This window comes from Balaenoptera physalus, assembly GCF_965194825.1.
Source record: "Balaenoptera physalus genome assembly, chromosome: 1".
Classification (NCBI taxonomy): domain Eukaryota; kingdom Metazoa; phylum Chordata; class Mammalia; order Artiodactyla; family Balaenopteridae; genus Balaenoptera; species Balaenoptera physalus.
The window spans coordinates 50486677-50509146 of NC_138882.1; the positions used below are offsets into that span (position 1 = coordinate 50486677).

General features: G+C 34.7%; 1 protein-coding gene across 4 annotated transcripts in view; it reads right to left on the minus strand.

Moving 5' to 3' along the window:
- Window positions 1–454: 454 nt before the first annotated feature.
- Window positions 455–22470, minus strand: part of XPR1 (xenotropic and polytropic retrovirus receptor 1) — a 198998-nt gene continuing 176982 nt past the window's right edge. For 3 of the 4 annotated variants that reach the window (XM_082465311.1, XM_082465313.1, XM_082465312.1), the window contains 4 exons: window positions 18536–18702; window positions 15226–15365; window positions 8958–9179; window positions 455–6314 (listed from right to left, as the gene is read on the minus strand). In XM_082465311.1, coding sequence (XP_082321437.1) covers window positions 6254–6314; window positions 8958–9179; window positions 15226–15365; window positions 18536–18702 — 590 coding nt within the window. In that variant the 3' untranslated portion in view covers window positions 455–6253. Of the gene's footprint in view, window positions 6315–8957; window positions 9180–15225; window positions 15366–18535; window positions 18703–22470 lie in introns of those variants that run through there. The other variant, XM_082465314.1, reaches the window with a different exon arrangement.

The following is a 22470-nucleotide window of genomic DNA, read 5'->3' on the forward strand; positions in this document are numbered from 1 at the left end:
ATACTCATCCTAGGGTCGGTTAATTTCATAACTTTTCCTAGACAGATATAAGGAGTAATAACTAATCCAGGAATTCCACAGAAGATTCTATGTTCCCATACAGGGTCTGGGTATGCAGTGATAACAGGTGTCCGGATTGCCAAGATACAACTGAACAGGTCACTTCATCTGGTATTTGAGATTCTTTGTGTGAGTTAAAAAAAAAAGACCTGTTGCATCAATCCATTGCTTTAGAGTCACACTTCATATATTACATAAAGAAAAAAGTCCATTTAAGATTATTTTTCCATTTAGTAAAAGAGTTAAAAAAAATGTTCACCCTTGAAGTCTGTTTGCCCTAAATGCTTATACAAGTTAGTCCTAAGAGGAATCATGTTCAGGATCCAAGAAACCCAGAGAGAAAAACAGACAGTCACACAAACCATTCGCCAGTGACAAAGGAGTCAGCAAACTGTTGGAAAACAGAGAAAGCTTGTAATACTGAAAAAAGGACAGAGTTTTTTTAACCAATCACTTATTTTCTTTTAAAAACACATAACCACATTAACTTTTTGTTTTATACAACCATCTACAAACTATAAAACAGTACCACATTGTGCATTTAACCTACTTTCAAGAAGGGAACTCCACACTTCGTAAGAATTCTACCCATGTAAGAAAGAAGGAAAAAGGAGACAGATAATAGCATAGTCACAGATACAACATGAGTCCAAGCAAGCATCAATTCTTTGACGTCACCTTTTCCATTTACCAGAGTGGAGAGAGTAAGAAAGAAAGCAAGGGAGAAAAAAAGAGGGGAAGCAGCACCCACAGAGGACTATTCACATTCCATAGTTACTTTTGACAACTATAGTTCAGAGTTTCATAGAATACTATCATTTGACCAACACAACATGGTGGGGCGGGGGGGTGAAGGAAACATGAGTAGAGGGAGAGGATTAAAAAAGACAGGTACCTTTTACACCCTATTGCCCTCCTAAATACTCTTCATGGATACAAGCTTCTGTGTTAATCTGGAAAACAGCAAGATATTAATCTTCACAACGTGATAAAGCTTAAGAGTTCTGCTCTTTTTGCAAACGTGAGTGGCTCACAATTTCACTTTACAGTTCAAAAGAATAACAACATCATGATCATTCAGGATTCCCCACAATCTTCCTCCCTATTCCCATCACGCTGGTGTTGCTACAGGACAATCAGGGAAGTGTGGGTAGGGACTTCAGAGATAATGATAAAGGGATAGTGAGATGGAATCCTTGTTCTTTTTTAGAAGTCCACATCTTTCTGGTAGTAAGTCTTCCCTCTGATGTGTCGTGGTACAGAGGAAAGGGCATAGGAAGAACTAAGGTAATATGGTAGAAGTAACTGGTTTGAAGGTATGCAAGGTATACAAGATGAGACTGTGTAATTAGCAGACACACTGAATCCAAGGCAAACAGTTGGTTATTTGATTGTCCTCCTTAGGTTGATGGCACCATAAAAAAACAAAAACAAAAACAAACAAACAAAACTGAAGGTGGCTTTGATTTAATAATAAAATAAACCAAAGGTCTGCTACAAGGAAACATGCTTTAGATGCTTTAGATGAAAAGCAGTATAATGATTTTCTTCTCTTCAGGGGAAACTCTCATCTTGTCCCTCTGACTTCCTCTTCCACAGTAAGTAAGCAAATTCATTCTGGAAGGTTGTTTTTAAGGGGCAACTCAATATCAGAGTTTTGCTGATTCATACCAGAAAGGCATTATGAGCCATTCCCATCAGCAGACTCCTCTCCATTCCCAGGCAAACTTCTCGTATCATTTAAACTAAGCTCTTCCAAATCTAATGAAATGCTTTTACTTTTCCATATTTGGTGAGTAGTGTGGCTTAATGCTGGTTGAATTAATGGTCTGTAGCATTGGCCAGCAGAAATTTCTTATGCTCTAATATAATCAACTCTATCCCACATTACCACTGTGCTCTGACATTGTATAGACTGAAAATACAATGCAGAGAGTTAGCTTTTAAGATTTACTATCAAGACTGATACCTGAAATGCAGAAATGAAGTGTGTTCAAGTAATTTACAAAATCTCTTTAATTTTCCTTGCTTCAGCTAATCATCCAAAGCAAGAAATAAAAGTTAGATGCGTCATAAAATGAATTAAGCTCATAAATTTGATTTACTCCTCTTTACATAACTTTTCCTGAAGTTCTACCAGAACTTTTACTGTCTTAACCTAGTGACATTGATCTTATTTATTGTTGGCTTTTAAAATTACATTTGTTAGAAGTATGGTGATTTTGTAGTTGAGAAAGCCTTAGATTCAACATAACTTTTTTCAATCTGAGAAGCTATCTTAATTTTAAAAATTTCAATGTTGTATAGCAAGAAGTACTTATTTTTTTGAGCGAGCTAGAAAACTTCATGCAAACTATTACAGAAAACAATAATCTGAAATTCGCTTACCAAATAAAGTGCAATCACTTCAGAGAAACCTAAGTTTTTGAATAAAATAATGTCATGGATAGAGTTATATTCTAAATTACTTTTCTTAGACTAAGAAATTTTTCTAGTCATTGCTTAGAAAATTGCACTTGGGCATAAAGAACTATTTCCTGAATAAAGCAAAGTAGTGGAGAAAGATGGTAGGAAAACAAAGGCAGGTCTCTTACCAGCTGTATAACCACTGAAAGGAGAGACAGCAAGGCATCGTCACCTCCATGCCATCAAGCTCATATACTTTCCTAACTGCCCTGCTGCCAAGGTCCAACATCCTTTTGCTCTTCTCTGCTATCTCCACAATTATTTTATTTCTCTTCAACTAAATGTCTGTTAATCTGATGCTTGTATGCTCAGTAATAGGCTACTTTTTTCTATTCTTAACTTGCCTTAGTTAAGAAATGATGAACTGCTTTCTCTAGTTATCATGAATGTACTTTGGTCAAATCATGGTAGAAGGATACCATATAGCAACAAGTTACTTCTAGTAAAATCTGTTAAAATCTTAGAACTCTTATGTTGAGAATATTGGGATGTCACAAATCCTAGGGGCTGGGCTCCATTTTCTTTCTTTAAGGGTTCATACATGTTACTGCTAAGGTGATTGGCATTCTCCTCTCACATCATTGCTTCTGAATCTGAAGTTAAGCAGGTTTCTTAAGGAGAAAAATGGCTGACGTTGGAAAAGAAAGTTGCACATAGATTTTCAACTTCTTTCCAATCTTAGAAATAACTATTATAACCTAATTAATGATGACTTAATGTTTGATCATTTTATTGTCTCTCTGTATTGGTATGAAATCCTCCTCAATTACTCCATTTTAATAGTATAGGCAGCCTTAATAATAGGTGCATATTTGTGCATAGAAAATAAGCCACTTTTGTCTTTTACTTTCTCTACACAAATCAATGCTTTCCATACTTTCTTTCATAAAATGAAAAAGGAATTTTATTCTTTTTTTATACTTCCTTTTCATTCATTTGGGGAGTATTTTAACTATCAAATTGAGTGATTCTCAAATAAAATAAAACTAGAATTTCTAAACCTAAAATCAGATGAAGTTTTACCTTTGGTTAGATTGCTGCTCCTTTAAAATGACTCTGTGATATTCATTTCCTAAGAGTTCTAATGAGAGTTTCAGTGTACAAGAAGCTCCAATAAAATTTTAGGTAGGATATAGCGTTCACAACGGCTAGGGCATATAGAACTTAGGAGAGAAAAATGCACAATGTCTTTTTTGGAGGAAAAAAATTAAATATACATTCTGTCTCCCAAACCATTTTCTCCTGATGAGGAAAAGCCCTCTTTTCGCTTTACAGCTTTAGGAGGAACATAAAGCTGTTGTGTTTAAATACATATTTGAGTAACTGTCATAGTAAGCTGAAAGTTACATAAGCCTTATCATTCTTGAATAGACTATGCTGATAGGATGAACATCAGAAAAAGAATACATTCTAACATTGTATTACCTATGAAAAAATAACTGACTAGGGCCTAGAATCATAATAGTTGAAGAAAGACCAAATTGGTCATAGGATACACTGAAGTAAAAACACTGGAGAATTCAAATACCAGAAGTCAACTGTAAGATTTTATGTGTGTCACTATATAGGTTTACTAATAAGAATGAAGTTGACAACTCAAATTGCTCTGGATACACATTAGTACCACCAATTTTATTTGTACAGGAAATGACTGGTCCACTGGACTTATCTATGTAATTCAGGAATAATTACTGCTACTTTTTGACAGACCAGTGATATTTCCCCCATAGTTTTAAAGTACAAAACCAGAATAGTTAGAAAAAAATCCCAAGTATAAATAATGCAACCTTTAAACTATTAAGGGTCACTAAATTGTTACCACTGATTATTATAAATGATTCAATTTATTTAAACTAAAAAAAAAAAAAACCCAAAATTAAACTTCTCTTCTTCAGTTTTGGGCCAAGGAACATGCTTGGCAAAACAAAAAAAGCAATAAAGGCCACAAAGTTTTATGATTTTTTCAGAAAAAAAAAAAATCTCGATTCAGGAAGGGAACAGATTTTGGGAACTTGTCAGAATAAAGATGAAAAAAAAACCTCCTTTAAAAAGAAACTATTTGTCAGTTAATTGGAAGAATTTTGGTAGTAACAGGAACTTTAATTAATCTACTGGAATTACGACAGGGATGAGTAAAGACTTGTGATACATGGGAGAGGAGCTAATGACAAAAGGGTATACTAAGGGGTAGTAACCATATGTTTTTAATACTAAGTAAGTGATAATACTAAATTTAATGCCAACCACATTCAAGAAAGTAAAATCCCTTATGGCTTTTGGGTTTATCTGGATGACTTAGGAAAGAGGAAAGAAATTAGACAAAGAAGTGAAAATGAGCATTATGTACAGACCATGATAGTCTGAAATTTCTAAGAAATACTTTTTGTGTATAACCAAGTTTAAGCCCCCCAAATTTTAAAAGCAGTTTTTCTATCATAGGAGGGGCATGAAATCCAATGTTCATCCTTTAAAACTGCTGGGAGAAATGGCTGCCAAGGTCTGTTTTATCACTGTAATGTAAAAGAGGAAGGATAATTTGTTCTATGCTCTCAAAAGCATGGTTTCCCCAAGACAGACTTTTAATTTGATCAAATTCTGGCTAAAGTAAGAGGGCCCAGAAGAAAAACTATCCAATGAGGGTGCAGAGAGTCTCTGAAATAGCTCTGTCTTCTAATTCTGAGTTAGTAAAGGCTGTGCTTCAATTACCCTACATGCTGAAGCTTAATAAGGCATAACTTCAGTTGTTATGGTTGGAATATGGGCAAATGTATTCCACATCTGTTCCTTTAAAGAAAAAAGTATCAGAGCTCTTAAAGAAATTTCAACTGGTTGTGTGGAAGTGTGTGGATGCTTTGTTATGAGAGACATGCTCAGGATTCTAAAGCAGCAGCAACTTAAAAAATGAGTAATAAAACTTTGGCTTAAAATTAAAAAGAAAGGAAAGAAAAAGTCAAACTGGTGCAAGTTGTCTCATGAAAGAGGTATTGTGGACTAAACCCTCATAAATGCTGTCCAACATTAGTTTCCCCTGTCTTCTTTCACTGTTATCACCTTCATTGTACAGGAGTTGTATCATTCTTTTATGGTTAAGTTTCATAAATAATGAGAAAACCATATGTAACAAATACATCATATTTCCCACCCACCCAGCAACCCTCCCAAAATAAGAAAAGTTACATCAAATTAAAAAGTAGCTTCGTGAATGAAGGTACTGCTCGAAGTTGCACTTTCCCTGCAAGTGCGGCCAGTGCTTTTGCGCTGGGTATGAAGGAAAGGAAAAAATTCTCCACATAAACAGACAAAAAATTTAAAAACCAATGTCCGGTTTCAACCAGTCAAAACCGGGCCAAGCGGAAGCCGAGATATCTCGGTACCGTCCCATCAGAGGGTCCTTGCAATTCTTGTTCTTCATCCTGACAGGTATCTGTGTCCTTGTGATTGTAAACAATCCATAAGATACTATGTTTTTGTTCCTTAAAATGTCCTCCGATTGGCAAAATGAAGTAAATATTTGTTTTAAAAGTAGAAAATGAAAATTAAACCAGAAGAAAAGAAAAGAAACACAGTGAGCTTGTTTGGAGTCCATAGGATCCGATCTGGAAGAGCTCGGAAAATGTGTTATATGTCTTCTCCTGTTTTCGGCTGGAAAGGTACTAGAGGTTGCGTTGGTCGAGGAAAGAACTGTAGAGTAGGAAAACCAAGGATGTTAATCTAGACTTCAGAGGATTCAAGTGTTAGCTTCATCATCTGTGTCTTCTATCAATACCTTAGTGTCACGAGCCTTGGATCTAGTGGTAATAAGAGGAAAAAAAATACTTAGTCTGTACTAAAATACAAACACATCCAAAGTATTAGGTACATTTCCAATCTTACTACCATTAAAAATACCAGGCACAGGCACCATACACTGTTGGATACCAGATGGACTGTTCCTGTAGTTTCGTATTCAATTGCAGGTATTACTGGAAAAACACTAAGAAACTAGATTGCAACCAGAGGAAGGAAACAAAAACAATGCCAGGTCATGTGCAACGGAGGGACTTTGATTTTATGATGTATCTCTTTAACCTCTTTGAGTGACAATTTTCATCTCTGTAAAGCAGGAATAATAATACCTGTTTTACAAAATACTGCTTTCACCTCATGGAGATAGTATGAATATCAAGTGAGAAAATGGATATAAAAAACATCAGTAAAGCATTAAACAAATATAAGGAATTACGATGAGGATGATAGAAGAATCATTTGAGGTACACATGAAAAACCAGGAGAGTTGGCCAGCAGGTGATACGACCTAAGGAGAGACATGACAGTTGTCTTCAAACAGTTAACAAAGTATACATAGAAGAGGCAGAAAACTAAGTTATGTTAGAAAGCCCAATCACGATCAACTGGTTGAAATTATAGTGAAGCATATTTCAACATAAGCTATCTACCACAATAACTATCCAACAATAAAAGCAGGTGCCTCGTATAGTTATAAACTTCACTATCACTGATGACTGTCAATCAGCATAAGATGACCAACTATTCAGGATGTTGTAAAAGACATTCCTGCATGGGATGAAAAATGGGATTAGATAATGTCAAAATGCTCTGCAACTCACAAGCCCCATGAGGTGAAGTGGATATTATTATTATTACTCGACAGAGGTGGAAACAGACATTCAAAAGGTTAAGGATGTGCTAAAGGTTGCATGAGTCACAAAGTCAGTACTCAATCTCAGATCTTCTTATTTTAGATTCCCTGCTCTCTCCGTTACATATAACCTGCTCCATTGTTCTAAATGTCTTCCTCTGGTGGCAATCTAGTATCCCAGCGTTCTTCCACTGAACACCTGAAATTGAACATAAAGATCTATTGCCAAAGAGCTTCCTTGTTTCTGAAGCAAAAAGAGTGTATGTTTAGCTTGCCCTCTGCTGGTAACTAACAAGGATTAGACTTTCCAATTTAGGAGCTCAATGAGACGACCACCCACAGCACTGCCTTCTAGCCCTTTATAGCCCTTATCTTGCTGACTCCACCAGCCTCCACATCCCCTCCTCTTGCTTCTTCAAACTCTGCTTCCTGCTATATATAATAATATCATGCTTTGTTTTGATGTTCTTCCTGCTGACCTCCCTGACCATTCCTTTCCTGCCCCTTTTGTTGGTTCTTTTTTTCCCTTGCCTGTGTTTGTTCCCTAAGACTCAGTTCCTTGCTCTGCTTTTCTTTTCTCTACCTTCTCCTCTTCAGAGAACTTCTAAATTCTATCTAAAGCTCAGGCAATTTCTACTCTGCGCCCCTGTGGGTTATTACCACCTCCTATTTTTTTTTTTTTTTACTTCCTTTAAAATGTTTCCTTATTTTCTTTTCAGTCCTATTGTAAGCATCCTAATTCAAGTCTTTAATGTTCCATACTTAAGAATACCAATGGTCTTTTAGTTGAGCTGGCCTTGAGTTTTCCCTTTCCCAATATATGTTGCACAGTGCCATTAAAACTTAGGAAAATATTACTTTCATAATGTCATTCTATGAAAAAATTCTGTGACTCCTTCCTGCTTACAAGATCAAGCTTGTACTTTTCAGCATTTTACAATCATACTTCATTTATTCAGCTAAATTTTCTTACTATTTGTTACTAGTTTTAGTCACATGGCTTTTCTTTCTGCCCCTCATTTCCACCTTCATGTCGTTACTGTGCCTCTAGCCTATTCAAACACTCCCTTATCCTTTAGAAAACTGCTCATGCTCAACCTGTCTCCTCCTTCACTCCAATCCACTGTGCTATCCACTGTCTCTAAATTTCAAATGCAGCCACAATATACCCTACATTTATTGTTACTTTTAGGAATATACAAAGTAAATGACTGATAAAAATACTGTTGTAGGTATTTAGTAAAAAAGTAAAAATAATAATAGCTTACACTTATTGAGCTCTTTCTGTGAGGAAACTGGTCTAAATCCCATATCATAACAAATTTAATCTAACCAGCCACCCTATGAGCAGGACCATATTAATCCCAATTGAGAAATGAGGGATAATACAGAGAAATTAAGTGATTTGGCCAAGATGACATAGATGGCAAGTGGCAGAACCAGGATTCCTAAAGTTTATAACTTGGAAATGATTTTTATACAAGATACACTGAAGAGTTAAGTAAATTATTTTCCAACAAATTTTCCCCAGTGTACTTTTAATGCCAAATTAGTAAGCATTAATTAATGTATTAATTAACATATTAATGACATTTTACACTATGTGTTCATTAAGACATTCTATATAAAGGTTGGATCATATGGAACTGCTGTTATTGCTGGTTTTTGTGGTGAGAGATGGTTGAACGCCAGCAATTTCACCTGGTTCAACCTGATAGCTTCTTAACTTAAACGTTATCCAGTACTAAAACCTGAAGGGAATTCATCTCACAGAAGCGGAAGCTATACATACTGAGAAGCGAGGCGAGGCCGGCGCAGGGATATGCTCTGGCTGTACTTCCATGGCCGATTCTTCTGGCGGTTTCGTACCCCGTCTTCCTGGTCCATCATCTGCTCTAGAAGCGTCTGATCATCTGCATTCAGAGGGGCCACAGAGATGTCCCTCACAGCACGGAATTCACCACAGTTATTCAGATGTTCATTCTCCAGGCGGAAGAAGTTCCACACAAATCGCCTTAGCAAAATGGGGTAGAATAGGCAAATTACTTATAAAATTTGAACATACTACTACTATCACCTGTAGACCTCCCAGTATAACAGGTTTCCACTTATGGAAACAAAAAAAGGAATTAAGGACTAGAATACTAAAATAAAATAGAAAAAAGATGGTGTGGTGGTGGTGGGGGAAGGCGACAAGAAAGGAGTAGGCAAAGGAAAGGGACTCATGGAATGTGCAGTTTCAGAGTGCTCATTCTTTCCCTTTATTGAACAAATATTTATTGAATGCCTACAATATGACAGGAGAAGGCACTGAATGAGACAAAGCCTCTGCCTGTATAAGTGTGATTTCTAATGACAGAGACAGATAATAAACAAGTAAACAATTAGCTAACGGTAAGTGCTCTGAAGAAAATAAAGCAGGGCAAGGGTATAGAACGTGTTTCTTTGAAGAGATGGCATCTAGCAAGGAAGCAAGTCAGGTAAAATCCTACAGAAAAGTATCCCAGGCAGAGGAAACAGTAAGTACAAAAGCTCCCAAGCTGGACAGGACTTTGGTGTGTTAAAACAACAGCAAGGTCAGTGGGGCTGGAGAGGAACAGGAAGGTTAAAATGGCAGATGAAGATGGAGAGGTAGAAAAGAAAGGGGCCTGATCCACAGAGGGCCTTATGAGCCATAGTAGAGAGTTTAGATTTTTAAGTGTGATAGAAAACAAGGAGAGTTCTGAGCTGGAGAATGATGTGATTTGTTTTAAAAAGATCATTCTATCTGCTGAACTGTGAACAGATCAAAGGAAGACGAGAACACCTGAAGGAAGACCAATTAGAAGCTGCTGCAGTAGTCCAGGAAAGAGATGATGGAGACTTAGATACAGCTGGGGATAACAGAGGTGACGAGAAGCAGACAGACTAGGGATTTATTTATGAAGATGAAGCTGACAGGACTTACTGACATGGGATGTGAGTGGTCTCAGGTTTTTGTTCTCATTGAATGGTGACACCATTTACTAGAGATCTGGGTTGTTCCTATTAGGCCAGAGCCATTAGATATCCAAGAGGAAAATTCAGTAGCTACATGGACATGAGTTTGCAGTTCAAGAGAGTCTAGGACTATAGACAGCATAAGAACAGTATTTCAAGTCATGGGCTTAGGAATAATATAAGTGGAGGAGAGAAGATTAAAGAGGATTAAGCCCTGGAGCACTCCAATATTTACAATTTGGGAAGAGGAAGAAGAACCAGTAAAGGAACTGAGATGGAATAGATAGTGAGACAGAAGAGTGTAGTTTCTGAGAAATCAAGTGAAGAAAGTGCTTTGCTGAGAGGTAAAGTAAGATAAGTACAGAGAACTAACCACTGGATTTAGATAAAGAGGATAAAGAGGCAGTATGATCTAAGAGCACAGATTCTGGGAGACTGTCTAGATTCAAATCATGGATGCTGCCACTTACTAGGTGGAATAACCTTGGATGATTTACTTAACCTATGCTTCATTAGTAAAATGAGACAGTAACAGTACCTACCTCACAAGACTGTTGTGAGGATTCACTAAGTTAATACATGTAAAGGGCTTAGAACAGTGCCAGGTACATAGAAGGCAATACATAAGTGTTTGCTATTATTATTATTGATTATTAACAAAAGCAATTTAGTTTGAGTATTGGGAAAAGAAGACTTGAGTTGAACTAAAGGGAGAATGGGGGAGGAGTCAGAGAGCAGAGACAGCAAGTACAGACATCTCTTGAAGAGTTTTGTTGTAAAGGAGAGCAGAAAAATGGGTAGTTGGAGGAAGGAAGATTCAAAGGAGATTTTTTGCTTTTGCTTTAAATGGGTGATAGAACATCTGATTCTATTATTAAGCAGATAATTTTTTAAAGAGAAAAAAATCAAGAATAAAAAAGTAATTGAGCTCCCTCTTTTTACTAGAAAACAATTTTTTTTTAATGTATAAAGCAGCATACATGAAAGAGAAAGAAGTATTTGGGGGGAGGCGTTATTCGTGATGGAGAATTTCAGGTCCCAAACCTAGACATCTGAGAAAGTGAAGAGGGGAAGGAGGGTTGACAAATGGTTTGGAGAGAGCACTGACAGCAACAAGTATACTGTTTCCAGATTCAATCTTATTTTATCAGGCCATCCTGATATATGTGCCCATCCTGACTCGGAGGAAAGCTATACACCTGTCTAAAAATATCTTTATTTCATCTTCATTTGTGAAAGATATTTTTACTGGGTAAAGAGTTCTAGGTAGGCAGTTATTTTTGTTCAGCACACTTAAGATACCATTTTAATGACTTCTGACTTTCATTGTTAACTGTTGAGAAGTCAGCTGTCAATCTAACAGCCATTTCTTTAAAGATAATCCTTTCTTTTGGGCTGCCTTTTTTTTTTTTTTAAATAAGCATTTTAACTAAAGCACAACATAAATATATAAAAGTGTGCAAATTTTAAGTGTGCAGGTTGGTTAATTATTATAAAGTGATCACAATGTGTAATTATCACTCAGAAACAAGAAATAAAAAATTACCGTATACTTAAAGCTGCCTTTATGGCCCCCCTATGTTATCTTCTAGAGAGTTTATTGATTTACCTTTCATATTTAGCTCTGCAATCCACCTGGAATTGATTTTGCATACATTATGCAGTGGAAGTTGAGATTTATTTTTTCGCCCATATGGATATCCAGTTGACTCAATATCATTTATTAAAGAAGCTTTTTTTCTCCACTGTTATATAGTCACCTTTGTCATAAATCAGGTAGTGTCAATGAATGTGTGGATCTGTTTCTGGACTCCCTATTCTATTGCAGTGGCCTATTTGTCTCGTCAGACACTGTCTTAATTATGGTAGTTATATAATAGGTTTTGATATTTGAGAGTATAAGTCCTTTACTTCGTTTTTTTCAGGATAGTCTTGGATATTCTTGATCCTTACTGTTACCATATAAATTCTAGAACTGGCTTGTCAATTTTCACATACATACATCTTTCATTAAATTTATTCCTTTAGGCATTTGATACATTGCAGGGTTATTCAAAACGGTATGTTTTTTTAAAATTTCATTTTCTAGTTGTTCGTGAGTTTTTTAGAACATTAATTTATGTCAACCTTATACTCAGGGACAAAGCTACATTAATTCTAATAGCTTATTTGTAAATTCTTTTGAATTTTCTGCATATACAGTCATGTCACCAATGAATGATCATAGTTTTATTTCTTCCTTTCTAATCCTTATGCTTTTTCTCTCCTTATTGCACTAGCTATACCTGCAGTATGATGTTAAACAGAAGTGGTGACAGCACGCATACTTATCTCATTCCTGATCTCAAGGGAGAACTTACAGTGTTTTACCATTAAATATGATCTTGTTTATTTTTTTTGTAGTGTTTATTTTTTTCATAAACAGGTATTGACTTTTCTCAATGGCATTTTCTATATTTGTTGAGGGTTGTTTTCCCCTTTATTCATTAATGTGGTGAGTTACACAGATTGATTTTTAAATGTTAAATGATTTTTGAATATTACATCTTACATTCTGGGAATGAACCTAACTTGGTTGTGATGTATTATCCTTTTTATATATTGTTGGATTCATTACCCAATATTTTGTTTAGGATTTTTGCATCCCTGGACATGAGAAATATCCTTGTAGGTTCAGACATCAAAGTCATACTGGTTGCACAAAATGAACTGGGAGGTGTTCCTTTCATTGTCTCATTTCCCTAAAAGAGTTTTGTGTAAAACTGATAATATTTCCTCCTCATATATGTGGAAGAATTCCCTGCAGTTTTCTTTGTAGGAAGAATTTTAATATGGATTTAATTTCTTTACTACATATAAACCTATCAGATTTTTTATTTCCTCTTTATTGGTTTTGGTAAATTGTGCTTTTTTGAGGAATTTGTTCACTTCACTTAAATTTCTAAATTTATTGGCACAAAGTTGCTCATAATATTGTCATGCTCTTTTAAAAAACATCTTTAGGATTTTTGATATTTGTAATTTGTGCCTTCTTTCCTTTTTTCCTCGATCAGTACTATTTAGACATTTTAACAATTTTATTAGTCTTTTAAAAGAACTAACTAGCTTTGTTAATTTTCTCTATGTCTGTTTTCTATTCCATTAATTTCTGTTCTTTATATTTTCTTCCTTCTACTTTTTTTGAGGTTTGATTTGCTATTTAAATCCTTTTTCTAATATCTTGAGCTGTATACTTTTCTAATATGTACATTTAAGGCTATACACTTCCCTCTAAGCATGGCTTTAGCTATATTTCACCTTTTCTTTTGTTACATTTTCAATTTCATTCTATTCAAAATATTTTAAAATTTTCATTGCAATTTCAACTTCAATCATGGGTTATTTATACATGTGCTGCTTAATTTCTAAACATTTGTGAATTTTCAGATATCTTTTTGTGATTTTACTCCTCTGAAGTTTGTTAAGACTTCCTTTACAGCCCAGAATATGGTTAATTTTGGTAAATGTTCCATGTGTAGCATTTGTATTTAGTACTTGTTGTATGCAGTCCTCTAAATATGTCAATTAGGTCAAGTTGGTTAATTGACTACTTGTTTATTACTGAGAAAAGTATGTTAAAATCTTTCTCTAAAATTGTAAATTTATCTACTTTTACTTTTTAGCAGTGTCAACTTTTGCTTTACATATTTTCAAGCTATGTTATTAGGTGCATACAAATTTGAATTGGCTATCACAAATGAATCTCAAAGTGTCCAGGTCTGGCAAATTTCTTTAGCGCAAAATTGGCTTTAGTGTTCTGCTTATCCTGGGATATCTGCCTTCACTTAGTGTTTGGGCTATCTTGTCAGATCACTAATGTTTTTAGGAAGATTAAAAAAACATTTTTTATTGTTTCTACTGAGAAGGTTGGGCTGAATAACCCAGACTGCTAAATTGCAAAAAATGATTCTCAAAAGATTTTAATTCTAATTCCTGTTCTGACTTTTTACCTCCTTATTTCCACTCATGACCCTTCCAATGGAGCCCAATTCTTTCTTTCCTTTTTTTTTTTTTGATTTAAAAACCTTTTATTAAGTATAACACACATTCAGAGAAGTGAACAAATCTGATGGGCACAGCATGATGAATTTTAACAAAGTGAACCCATCATGTAACCAGCACACAGATCAAAAAACAGAACATTACTCCACCCCCCCACCCAAGGAGGTTCTCCTGGTGCCACTTCCAGTCACTGTCCCACAAGGGCAAATACTATTTTGACTTCTAATACCATAGATGAGTTTAGCCTGCTTTTGAACTTTATAAATTTGGAATCATACAGGGACATACTCTTGTGTCTAACTTCTTTTGCTCAATATTTTGCTTTGTGAGATTCATTCATGTTGTTATTTAGTCTTTGGTTCTCATTACTGGATAGATTTGCATGTGTGCAAATACCACAATTTATCTATCCACTCTATATTGCTGGGCACTTGGGTAGTCTCCATTTTGGTCTGTTATAAATAGTATTATTGTGAACATTCTTGTATGTGGGTCTTGGTGGCCTTAGGTTAGCACTCCTGTTTACTATATACCCAGGTGTTCATGCACAGCTTTGGTAGATACTGACAAAGAGTTTTCCAAAGTGGCTGTTGTACTAGTTTCCTCCTACCTGCAGTGTATGAGAATTCCAATTGTTCCCATTGTTCTACATGCTCATCAATACTTGGTGTGTCTGTATTTTTCATTTTAGCCCTCATAGGTGAGTAGCTACATCCCAAATGTAGGTTTAATTTGTATTTCCCTGGTGACTAAGCATGTTAAGAACCTTTTCGTATGTTCATTAGCCATTTGGATGTTCAAATGGAGCCCAATTCTAAAAAAGCTTCCAAGTCATCATCAGCAGTTACTTTAACTTTGTAAGAATTAATCTCTTAGTCCTTCAACCAGGATTTTCCAACTCTGAGGCTGATGAGAAGTCTGAGAAAAGTTGGAAAATTTAAGCTTTTCAAGTATAAGTTTTAATAAATTCTGATTTATAAGTATTGAGCAACTTCTTAGGTAAAAACAATCTTCGATAAACTTTTCAGTAGTTTGCTTACCGGAAAACCTCAAGGGGAGCAAAGACAGTAGCAATGATGTCCCCAGAATGAGGCAACAAAGTCATGGAGGTAATTGAGATTTGGATAGTCCAAGCAAAGCGCAGGATCACATCCTCTATGATGGCACAGTAATAATAGGCCTGAGGAATAATAAGCAAATTGAGTACACTTACCATCATGTTTCTTACAAATAAGCACACCTAGCACAGTAACAAGAGTCACATATCCTACTGACAAGCACAGGTTAAAGAGTTTTATATTTTAGAAAGTTTTCACCAATTTAGTTTTTTTTTCTTAAATGGTACAATATTTAAAATGAAGTTTTACTGAATTTCAGTAATCATTTAACAAATAAACTTCATTCCCATAATGTATACCAGGCTCTCTTCTAGACCCCAGAAATACAAACCAGATGAAATCCTTGATCTGATTGAAATTATACTCTAATATGTATGTGACACACTAATGACTCAATAGTTAATATTAGAAAATATTAGCAGATTTATTAACCCTGTTACTTGCACTTTTATTCTCAAATTGCTTTACCCTCCATCTGAAAAAATTTTGCCTTGCTTTTTGATGTCAGTAAATAAAATTAAGCTTGGATTTCACATACATAGTTAAATTTAAGGAATGTTCCATTTTCACATGAGGAAGACAGCACTCAGCTAATCTTTCCAGGTACTAGTACCCAGTATTTGAGAGTCCACGCTTACCTGCACAAAAGTCTTAAGTAAACAAACTGCCAATAGACCAGAACTGTAATTCACGGATTTTCTCACTATTAATCTCTGGATATCTAGCTCTTTAAAAATATGTATTTAAAGGTTATGACATCTTATGGGAACTAGAACTGATATGTATTAAGCCATAGCACTTATTTTATTTAAAAAAATTTAACAAAGGAATACTAGTCATGTCAGAAGCCTATTAAACAAAAGAAATAGCAGTCCCCTTCTTGTCCCATTCTCTAGAGACAAACATTTTCAAAATTTGTAGCTATTTCTTCTATTATTTATCTTCCACATTTCTAAATAATGTGTGTATATTGCTATATCTTGATTAATCAATTTTAGACATTATCCACTGCTTACTATGATGAATTTTATGAAGATTTTTAACACATTAACATATCTCCCTGTTCCCTCCCCCATCAATCCAATAGAGCGATAATGTAATGTTTGGATAAATCCACATGCAGTGAACTCATTATTAGGCCTCTCAGTGAAGAGCTGCAATTTCATGTGTCTTTAAGAGCCAGTCAAGTGGATCCACATTTCACTGATGTGGGAGCTGATGTTACCAAAAATTGAAGGTCTTTTGGGAGGAATACACTTAACTTGAGGTCTAGAGACGCAGAAAAGTTAAGTTTTAATACGGAGATAACAAAAATGCTTCCTGGACCTGGGTATGGTGCTCAATAGTATGCATTGTTAATGCCAAGGAACTGATTTTAAGGTACATATAGCTGTGTTAATTTTTAAATGAAGTACCACTGGACTCAGCAAATAGCTTCTTCCCTTTTTAAGAAGAATAAATTTTATTCCAATATTTGCCCTTTTTAAAATTGAAAGGGGTATGGTGATCCCCCAGAACATTTTTCTTATACATTTGCAAAGCATAATGTACAAAAGCATATACTTTATTTTCTAGGGTCATGAAAATATATAATAACAAAAAAACTGATTCTATTAACTAGTTTTATTACATAGAAATCAAAAAGTTAGAACTATTTAAACGGAGGAATGAATATTTATATAAAGATATAAACAGTTCATCAAAGCAACCATTGTAATAAGAAATAAATGTATTATCTCTCTCAGTAAGGTAAGAACAGTTCAAAGAGCAATAAGGCACATACATTTGGTGAACACAAAAGGCCATCTTTACTTGAATGCATGTCTGCTGTCTGACTTGTGCTTACTATTACTTTTTTTGATTTTCTTTTCAAATGAGACTTATAAAGATATATCTAGTATCTTGGTCATACATTCCAAATTCGCACATTGGGATTATCGCTACAGCTTATGTTAAAAAAAAAAAAATCACTGTCAGTAAACATCTCCTTTTCTGCCTTCATTTGTTTATACAAAGTTACCCTAATATACTATTCTTCGTATTCACTCTCCTATCATTTATTTTTAATCCTCACACTTGAAAACAGCCTTCCCTAATCACCAATTAAATATTACACATTCACGCATTTTCAAAGTGCAATTTTGAGGTACTGGTGACATTCTGACATAGTGTAAAGTATTAGTGACCCAATTTATAATCTCCTCCACACATCACAGAATTTTAGGACTGGGAAAGGATCAAGAGATAATCTAGTATAACACCCTACCTTATAGAAAAGAATACACTGTAGTCTGGTTGCCTGAAGTTATACAGCTAGTTAGTGAGACAGCTGGGATTAGAATTCACTTATAAGGATTCCCAGTTCATTGTTTAATTTCTTTCAATATCTGAGTAAAGATACTCTTGGCCTTTTGACTTTTTAACTCAGCCTCTCTCATCCTTTTATTCATATATATATATATATATATATGATGCTAAAATAATTCCCACGTAATTATCCATATGTTTTTGGATTAAATTGGAACTTTAGGAAAACTGATTGAAATAAATGAAAGGAGAAGCCTTCTTGATGCACCCAAGCAAAGTCAGGCACTCCCCTTTCCTTCGTGCTTTCATAGCGCTGCTCATTCATTCATTCCACAAACATTAAGTCCCTGTATGCCAGGGACCATGCTGGAGAGTGAGGGATATAGATACCTAAACAGGTAATTAAAATACAGTGTGACGATTGCCATAATGGAAGTTTGTATAGGGTAAAACGGGATTAGTACGAATGGCTAATTATGCTTGGAGAGATAAGAAAGGCTTCTTAGAGAAAGTAAAAAACTGACTTAAAAAGAAGGAACAAGAGTTTGCAAGGTAAACAATGGGGAAAGAGGGCATTTGAGACGGAGGGAATTGCATGGTCAAAATAAATCATAAACGATAGTAAGTTATTTATTCCTCTATTCTAGTCTTTATCACATTGTATTGCAATCTGTTTACTTATCTGTTTAGAATATAGATTAAGGCCTCCTTGAGAACCAGAATTTTACTTTGTTTTTATTTCCTATAGCATCTAGCATATAGTAAACATCTGATACATTTTTGCTGACTGAATGGATTAGTATTTTTTGGTAAGTATTTTCTCTAATTATATTAGGTTGGGATTGGGTATATATTGTAATAGGTACACCTGAGTTGTTGTTTTGTTTTTCTTTTTTAAATAAACCCAAGGACTCTTTGTACATACTTTTTGGGGGTATACAATCTCTTCCCGGAGGAAAGTGTTTTCTCCTGCATTCTTATCAAAAAGACCCCAGTCCATCTTCAGATCCCAGATGAGGGTGTAACAGGAACTGATGATACAAAAGACGATCCACAGGTAAAAGAACACTATGGTGTCTGAGTGACCTCGTTCTGAAGAAAGAAAAGGGAAAGAGAAAATTACTAGATTCAGGTAAAATTCTTCATTAAATAAAACTAATTTAACAACAGATTCTTTCTCCAGCTCCATAAAGGAAATACGATTTTAAAAGAAATCTCCTTAGTAGGATCATTGTCTAACAAAAGTTAAACAATAAATCTGATTCTTCTGAAGTTCAAATAATTATCAAACATTCATCAAATATACAAAATCTGTACAAATGTGCATTTAGAGTTTAGAGGCTTTATGCTGAAAACATAAAATTTCAAATAACTGCAATGGAGGTTTTGAATATTACAAAAGTTGTCATTTTAGTTTTTGCCATCAGGTGGCAGCTTAGGGTCAAAGATGAAAAAAATTTATGAAACACCACTAACAAGGAATGTGCTGCATTTGCTTTAAGAAATTCTTGGATTGTTTTTACTTTAGAACAACATTTCCTTCATATATGTAGATCTTAATACTTATTGCAAAAGCAATCGGATAATTTTAATTCTAGGTAAAATGCCAGAAAGCAACAGATTGATGAGGAATGTATCCTTAAGAACATATATGAAAGCAAATTTCTCTCAAATCACAAAGCAAAGAATGATATGTTTGCTTCTTTTGGATGTTATTTAATGATACAAAGGCTTAATGTGACTTTATGCTGGGAACACTATAATGTAACTTTGGGCTTTATGCTGAGAACACTATAAAGTGCACTAAATCAGAATAAAAATAATTTGCAAAGGTAGTTACACAACCTAGTCTTTTTCACTCTCAAGTGCTCTGTATATTCTCTATGAAGCTTTTCTTTGACAAGTTTGAAAGTCATCGTGATGTTCTTTGTATTTTCTGGGTGTAGGATATAAGTATATAACTACTACTAATATGGTCCTCAATCATCAGGAAAAAAAGGTGTCATCTAATTCAAAAAAAGTTTCAATTGTGGTTAGCTTCCCAAAGGCTTAGAAAGTAAAGAATGTATCATGCATTATTCATAATCCGTCCTATTAAAATAAACAAGTGCTGGGAATTTCCTGGTGGTCCAGTGGTTAGAACTTGGTGCTTTCACTGCTGGGGCTTGGGTTCAACCTTTGGTCGGGGAACTAAGATCCCGCAAGCCATGCGGTGCGGCCAAACAAACAAAAAAACAAGTGCTTACTAATCATTTTTAGATAGTAAAATGTTAAGTACAGTATTATTCAAAGGCACCCTTTAGACATTTATAATCTAGTAAGTTGAAACAGCCATTTGTTATTGATGATAAATTTGAGCTCAAAATAAAATAAACAAAGGACTATGAGAACATCAAGGAGAATGGGACTGTTTCCAGTAGTAGGAAATAAGAGGAAGCAGCATTTGAGTTATTTCTAGAAGGATAAATAGTGTTGCAAAAGTCAGGCAGATGAGGCAAGGCTACTCAAGGCTAAAAGAAGATAATGAAAAGGCATGAGGGTGGGAAACTGCAAGGTATTTTTGAGAAGCTGCAAGTAATCTAAGTCTAGTGTGGGTGAAACACAGAGGATGTGAGGGAGTGGGTATGATTTGAAATGAAGTTGGAGAAGACATTTTGGGTCTGACTGTGGAATGCCTTCTTGGGCCTTAGGATTAGATCTGTGTTTCAGAAAAATAATGGGTTGGCAGGTTGCTTTCATCAGAATTACTTAGTTGGTTAAAAAAATACAGATATCTCTGAGCTCCAGTGTTGTGTTAGCATCAGTCTGTACCAGCTTTATGAACCGATTGTCAAATTTTCAAAAACTTTGCAAACTGGTTGTTAAACATAGTCATTATTAAAAATTAAATTACATAAACTTATAATTAGCTATATTAAAAACAAAGGTAATGAAAACTCAAATTCATCACTTCCTAATTACTTTACTAAATTTTGATATTATTTATTCTTTTAGGTATATATGTTTATTGTATCTATATAATGGAAATACTATACATCTTTTTCCAGCATTCCATGTTAATCGTCTTAGTAGCTTGAAATTGGCTATGGTAGCAGTCCGTATTTATACCATGGAAATCATCAAACACTGCAAATCAGTGCTCCCATCCCCACTCCCACCCGAGAGCTAGTTTTTAAATATATACCAGTACACCACTGTTCACCTTCTTCTCCTGGAAAGTCGGTGGTAGGGAACAGAAACAAAAGTTTTAAAAATGGTCCACAATTGATTCTAATGAACAGTCAAGCTTGGATATAAACACATTTTCAGGTTTAAACTATTTTCACAAAAACTTCTTCATCAAGAGCAAATTGGGTTAATATTATACTATAATATTGTGCCATATGAATTATCATTTAAAAGGTCTAACAAAATATTTACTTATTATCTAGGTTTAGTTGGATGTGTTCTAACATACCTGTTCACTTCATTCTATACACAGATATAGAATCTAGCCGAGTTGTACTGTTCAATAATTAGCATCATGGTTGCATTCAAAAAAATTCCGTAACTCATCTACTAAGGTTTGCAAAGAATAAAGGAAATTTAGCAAAGTAATAATATTCACTCTTGTCGTATTTTCAAAACAAGATCAACACAGAGATAAAGACCTAAAAGGAATTGATAATGAAACTAAAAGTAATGTGTTAATTTTGTTATTTCTTCTAGATTTTAAATACAAGTTCTATCCTCAGAATATAATTCTTAAAATGGGACAATGGGCTAAACTGCCTTCCTCTAAGCCCATATTATTTCTATGAAATTGCTATGAAACATACACAAGGACTTACTGACTTAAAAAAAAATATTTTAACAGAATATTTTATAATAAGTAATTTTTATCTTATGAACTTCTTCAAACAATGATTAACAAGCACCTGGTCTACATATGCTACATTTTGGTATTTTTAAATTACCCTACTTGATCATTTCCATCTCCCAAATGAGGAGTGCTTCTCCCTGAAATCATCCGCCTTCATTGGTATTCAGAGGTTGTATCAGGAAGATATTATCACTTTAGGCAAGCAATTACATCTAATTCTCTGTTGGCTAACTCTGGTAGCCCACTTTAGTAATGTTCAGAGTAACAGAAAATCAAGTCATTGGTATTCTACACAAAGCTTCTATTACACACCGGCCATGTTAGAAGCGTAATTAATACCAGACAAATGTATGGTAATTGGTATCTAGTGAATCTAAAACAAATAAAATAAGCTTCCTAGAGTTTTGTACACATTAACCATCATAGGAAGGATAAAGCAAAAAAATATGTTGGGAAAAGTGCTGAGAGAGAAACCAGAAAAATTACGTATGTACATCATTGCAAGTCATATTTCAGGAAGGATATTTTAAATATGAAAAAGTGGCACTGTGTAAAAACAAAGCGAACAGTTTTCTTTCAACCAAAATCTTTCTACTCTGGTAAGAGTTTACCAGGTTTTAATCGAAATTAAATAAGGAAACAAATAAAATAGACTGGGGACACTGTTTTCAAAGCCCAAACCTATATAGGTAAGCTGAGTTATGAGTGAGTTTGGCTATCAATTTATCCTAGGACAGGCAAGACAGACATTATATTCCCATTTTACAGTTAAGGAAGCTGAAGTTCAGCGAGACAGTGAGTAAGTGGAAAGATAACTGGATTTGAAGTCACAAGATCTGGGTTTGAATCCAGACTCTGCCTCTTTCCAACTCTGTGATTATAGAAAATTCATAATCTTAAAATGATTGAGACAAAAATGGAAATCATTAGGCCTAAGGATAAATGAGGAAACTAGTGATAGGAATCTTTAACCAAGGAACTTTTTTTGTACTAGACAG